The 5,496-nt window shown below is 64.8% G+C and overlaps 1 protein-coding gene across 1 annotated transcript in view; it reads left to right on the top strand.

Annotated features, from left to right (window-relative positions):
- Window positions 1–5,496, top strand: part of MYBPC3 (myosin binding protein C, cardiac) — a 26,778-nt gene that overhangs the window by 20,145 nt on the left and 1,137 nt on the right. The window contains 11 exon segments of the mRNA XM_015569479.1: window positions 603–683; window positions 1,032–1,191; window positions 1,649–1,753; window positions 1,839–2,027; window positions 3,085–3,225; window positions 3,398–3,565; window positions 4,261–4,349; window positions 4,506–4,701; window positions 4,831–4,970; window positions 5,153–5,312; window positions 5,425–5,496. The exon segment at window positions 5,425–5,496 is cut by the window's right edge and continues 8 nt beyond it. Coding sequence (XP_015424965.1) covers window positions 603–683; window positions 1,032–1,191; window positions 1,649–1,753; window positions 1,839–2,027; window positions 3,085–3,225; window positions 3,398–3,565; window positions 4,261–4,349; window positions 4,506–4,701; window positions 4,831–4,970; window positions 5,153–5,312; window positions 5,425–5,496 — 1,501 coding nt within the window.

The following is a 5,496-nucleotide window of genomic DNA, read 5'->3' as shown; positions in this document are numbered from 1 at the left end:
CACCTTCCCCCTCCTCCCCTTCTGTTCTGTTCCCAGGGGAAAAAGGTCCCAGCGCCTGATGCCCCAGGGGATGCAGGTCTGCAAGCTGTATGCTCAGATCTCGGCATCTCATTGTGTGTGAATTAGGCCTCGGCCATAAAACAGCAGGGACACGTGCTCCTCCGGGTGTCCCCTCCGCCTCTGACCTGTGTGTGTCCCCACCCCAGAGCCTCCCAAGATCCACCTGGACTGCCCCGGCCGCCAGCCGGACACCATCGTGGTGGTGGCCGGGAACAAGCTGCGCCTGGACGTCCCCATCTCCGGGGACCCTGCTCCCACTGTGATCTGGCAGAAGACCATGACACAGGTGCCGTGGCCCCTCCTCCACTTCCTGTCTGTGAAACGGGTGCTTGGGACCAGGGAGCGCCGGGACCTGCTCCCCCATGTGCGCGCCCTCCGGTGCCCCCTGGCCGGGAGTGTCGGGATGCAGCTGGCTAGGTGACGGGCAGCAGGGGAGGCGGGCAAAGGAGAAACAGAGGGGCCGCTGGGCAGGGACTCCCCCCGCCCCCCACCTGGACTGAGTCAGCCACCTTCCCCCTCCTCCCCTTCTGTTCTGTTCTCAGGGGAAAAAGGTCCCAGCCGGGTCAGCGCCTGATGCCCCAGGGGATGCAGGTGCCAGTGACGAGTGGGTGTTTGAAAAGAAGGTGAGTGAGGCTGGAGGTAGGACCGGGCTTGTTTGCACATGGGACCCCCCTTGGGCACACCACACAGGTCTGTCCGGCGTTTCACCCTCCACATCGTGGGAAGCCCTCCTGTCCGTGCTGCTGCTGGTCCTCTGCCAGCAGCCATGAGGGACCCTCCGTGGCTCTGTGAGGTCACGTTATCACCACTCAGCGGACAAGGAAACGGAGGCACAGAGAGGACACGGGGCTGTGCCTTCCCCAGACCCTGTGCTGAGCTCCTTTCCCATCTCGGGGCTGTTGGCCATCGCAGAGGCTGCAGAAGCTTCTGGAGTCCAACGAGGGCCCCCCCCCCCACGTCCCTCTCCCCAGCTGCTGTGTGAGACCGAGGGCCGGGTCCGAGTGGAGACCACCAAGGACCGCAGCATCTTCACCGTCGAGGGGGCAGAGAAGGAAGACGAGGGTGTCTACACGGTCACCGTGAAGAACCCTGTGGGCGAGGACCAGGTCAACCTGACAGTCAAGGTCATCGGTGAGGCCGGCCGGCTGGGTCCGGGCAGGGAAGGGAGAGGGGTGACCAGGGAGGGCCCATCGCCGACTCATTGAGTCACTGAGCACACGTGGCAGGTCAGGCTCACAGGTCCAGGGGGAGGATCTGACAGTCAAGGTCATCGGTGAGGCCGGCCGGCCGGGTCTGGGCAGGGAAGGGAGAGGGGTGACCAGGGAGGGGTGACCAGGGGTGACCATCGCCGACTCATTGAGTCACTGAGCACACATGGCAGGTCAGGCTCACAGGTCCAGGGGGAGGACGGGGACGGGGACACGGGTGAACATGGGCAGTGGGAGCCATGAAGGGTGGTCCGAGGCGACATGACCAGAACTGCCTTCCAGAAGGTTGCTCTGGCTCTGGGGGTGGTTGGGGGGTAAGGGGATGAGCAACATTGACCCTGGGCCCGGGCAGGGCTGATGTGGGTCCCCGACTCCCCCAGATGTGCCGGATCCCCCTGCGGCCCCCAAGATCAGCAACGTGGGCGAGGACTCCTGCACGGTGCAGTGGGAGCCGCCTGCCTACGATGGAGGGCAGCCGATCCTGGGTGAGTGGAGGGCACCAGGGCCGACCCCAGGGTAGGGGTCGGGGTGCCTGGGCCCCAGACCACAGCCCCTGCTTCCCTTCGGCAGGCTACATCCTGGAGCGCAAGAAGAAGAAGAGCTACCGGTGGATGCGGCTGAACTTCGACCTGCTGCGGGACCTGCAGCACGAGGCGCGGCGCATGATCGAGGGCGTGGTGTACGAGATGCGCGTCTACGCGGTCAACGCCATCGGCATGTCCAGGCCCAGTCCTGCCTCCCAGCCCTTCATGCCCGTTGGTGAGCCAGCCCTGCCTGGCGCTGCCCTCATGCCGTCCCCGGCCAAGGGGCTCGATAGCAGCTGCTCTGTGTGGGCGGCCACCACACTGGGCATTTACATCCCTGGTCTGTCATCTGAGATCGGGGGCAATCGCTCATCTCACAGATGAAACGAGTGAGGCTCCGAGAAGTTAAGTGACTTGCTCAAGGTCCCCCAGCTGGTGGGGCCAGAGCAGGGACCCACACCCCCCTAAGCCTTGTCTCATCTTCGTGAGGCTCACCTTTCACCTCTGTGGAGGGGGGTAAGGACACCGACTTCACAGAACAGGAGTTAGTGCCGGCAGAGCATCTGGTCTACAGCAGGTGCTCAATAATGGCAATTGCCCCCTGTCCTCTGCTCCCTCCAACCAGGGTTGTCACGGGTGAAACAAGGGGAGGGCAGCAGGTGTCTGAGGCCTGAGGGACGTCTGTCTGTGGGAAGGGCCCTGGACCAGGAGTTGGACATCGAGTTTGCCGAGCTGGCTCCACCGTCCCAGGAGGCCCGCCTGAGCCGTCGCCTCCCCGAAGCCTCAGTTCCCTCGTCTGCAGAACGGGAGGGGGCGGGGGGGGGCAGAAAGGGTAGCCCAGACACGGAAGGTGTGGCAGGCTCTCCAGGAACCCTGTCCGTGCCGGGATGTGTGAGCCTTTGGGGGCAGCTGTCTGAGGCAGGGGGAGGCGCCCCCTCCAGTCCAGGGGGAGGGCAGAGCTTGGGGAGATGGCAGGAAGGGGTTGCCTGTGCGGAGAGAGGTCCTTCATTAGGACTGACTTGCCATTTGCTCGGCTCTGAGTCAGCTCACCCATCGCAGGGAGGAGGCGCCCGTGTTGCAGCCTACCTTCCCGCACTCTCGCTGTCGAACAGAAGTGGCTCCTAAGCTCTCTGAGGCCTCGGGTGCCTTTTCCTGCTTGGAGCTCTTTTGTACCTAAGCTTATCTAGCGACAGTTCTGTTAACTGGAGCTGAAATGTTTCTTAAAGCGCTTGAAAGCCAGCCGAAGGGGAAGCCCCGGTGACTCAGGCCCCGCTCTGCCCTCCTCTGCCCAGGCCCCCCCAGCGAGCCCACCCACCTGGCGGTGGAGGACATCTCCGACACCACCGTGTCCCTCAAGTGGAGGCCCCCGGAGCGCGAGGGAGCCGGAGGCCTGGATGGCTACAGTGTGGAGTACTGCCAGGAAGGCGGTGAGTGTCGCTGCCCAGCCTGGGCCCACAGCCTGTGCCCTTCTCTGAACAGCCCCTGCCAGGCACCTGCCACCCCGTGGGGCCCTCCCTGCAGCGGCAGCCCCGACAGCCCCCAGAGGCAGGCAGCAGGGTGGTGTCGATGCTGACACTGCCCGTGGTTTTGCCCCCCGCCACCCAGGCTCCGAGTGGGTGGCTGCTCTGCAGGGGCTGACAGAGCGCACCTCGATGCTGGTGAAGGACCTGCCCACGGGGGCCCGGCTGCTCTTCCGGGTGCGGGCACACAATGTGGCTGGGCCTGGAGCTCCCGCCACCACCAAGGAGCCTGTGACGGTGCAGGAGATCCTGCGTGAGTGCCCCTTTGGTCACAGAACCTGCCACTGACACCTGGCCTGGGGCCCCTGGAGGTGGGGACGGTCAGACGGCCCTCCTGGGGGAGGAGCTGCCTGCTGGGCAGGGACTGGAGGGGCAGGAGTCTTCATCCAGGCCCCGGGCCCAGGGCAAACCTGGGCGGAAAGTGTCCTCTTGGTTTCCTGTCAGCCCTCGTCTGGGGCAGGGAAAGTGCGGGTCTCTATGCATCCTCTGCCCCGTGAGTCTCGGCTCCAGCAGGTAGATCTTGTCCTTGTGCTCAGGACTGAGCAGTGATGCCACTTGGGGTCAAGCTGACCCATCTGGGCCTCCCTTCCTAACAAAGGACCAACTGTGTGTAAGGACGGGTTCTCAGGGCGAAAAGAGACAGCAAACTGGGTGGTAATAGGGTCCAAGAGCCTAGATTTGCATCCTGGCCTGTGTGACCTCAAACAAGTTGCACACCCTCTCTGATCCCTGCCTCCTGAGCAGTGTGGTGAGGCTCAGGGGGAAGCAGGCGCTTTGTGAACCCTTTGGGGCTGGGTTAGGGGGAGCTAAAGGAGGGGGCGCCTAGGGAACAGCGCTTTTTTAGCTGCAGCTCTCTGGGCCCTGCCTCAGGAGAGAATGGAGCCGTGGCACCCCTCAGGCCTTGGGCCGGGGGTGGCTCTTGCTGAGCTGCCCACTCTGCATCCACAGAGCGGCCACGGCTCCAGCTGCCCAGGCACCTGCGCCAGACCATCCAGAGGAGGGTCGGGGAGCCGGTGAACCTCCTCATTCCTTTCCAGGTAGGGCGGCCCCTTCTCTGTCCCGTGGTGTGGCTCACGCCTCGCAGACAGATGTGCCTCGGGGCTCACCTGAGACCCCCTCCCGGGCACGGGAGGCTGGGGGTGGCCGGCTCTCAGGGAGATCCAGGCTTGGAGGTGAGCTGCCCCTCCCCACAGGGCAAGCCCCGGCCTCAGGTGACCTGGACCAAAGAGGGGCAGCCACTGGCAGGCGAGGAGGTGAGCATCCGCAACAGCCCCACGGACACCATCCTCTTCATCCGGTCCGCTCGCCGCACCCACTCCGGCACCTACCAGGTGACGCTGCGCATCGAGAACATGGAGGACAAGGCGACGCTGGTCCTGCAGATCGTTGGTGCGTGGCCCTGGGGCCTCCCTCTAGCCCGTTGGCTTCCGGTCCCCGAGCTGGGCTGCCAGGCCCCGGCTGGCGGGGTGATGGGCCCTGGAGCAGGGTGTGGGGTTCCACCGGGTCTGTCTCCTGCAGACAAGCCAAGTCCTCCCCAGGACATCCGTGTCACAGAGGCGTGGGGCTTCAATGTGGCTCTGGAGTGGAAGCCACCCCAAGACGATGGCAACACCGAGATCTCGGGGTACACGGTACAGAAAGCAGACAAGAAGACCATGGTGAGCCTGGGCACCCCCGACATGCACCCCTCCTGGGGCCTGGCAGACCCTGAGAATGCACCCTCCGTGACCTGGTTCTCTGCACAGCTGGGGTGCAGACACCAGGGGTACCGAGAGGCCCCTGGTAGGGAGCAGGGCCTGTCCCCAGCCCCCAGCCCCAGGGACCCCTTCTCCGCCCGCAGGAGTGGTTCACGGTCCTGGAGCATTACCGCCGCACCCACTGTGTGGTGTCCGAGCTCATCATCGGCAACGGCTATTACTTCCGCGTCTTCAGCCACAACATGGTGGGGCCCAGTGACAAAGCCGCCACCACCAAGGAGCCCGTCTTCATCCCCAGACCAGGTGCTGGGCCCTCACGCCCACCCCCGGGGGCGCTGGGGCAGGTAGCCAGTGGGCACAGGGAGGGAGTCTGGCTGGGTGCGGCCCTCTTGGTACAAAACCCTGTCACCGCCAGGCATCACATATGAGCCGCCCGACTACAAGGCCATGGACTTCTCCGAGGCCCCAAGCTTCACCCCCCCTGGTG

Source organism: Myotis davidii, unplaced genomic scaffold (assembly GCF_000327345.1).
Source record: "Myotis davidii unplaced genomic scaffold, ASM32734v1 scaffold265, whole genome shotgun sequence".
In the NCBI taxonomy this organism is placed as follows: domain Eukaryota; kingdom Metazoa; phylum Chordata; class Mammalia; order Chiroptera; family Vespertilionidae; genus Myotis; species Myotis davidii.
The sequence above is the reverse complement of the archived record's forward strand: the minus strand, read 5'-3'. Positions and strand labels throughout refer to the sequence as shown.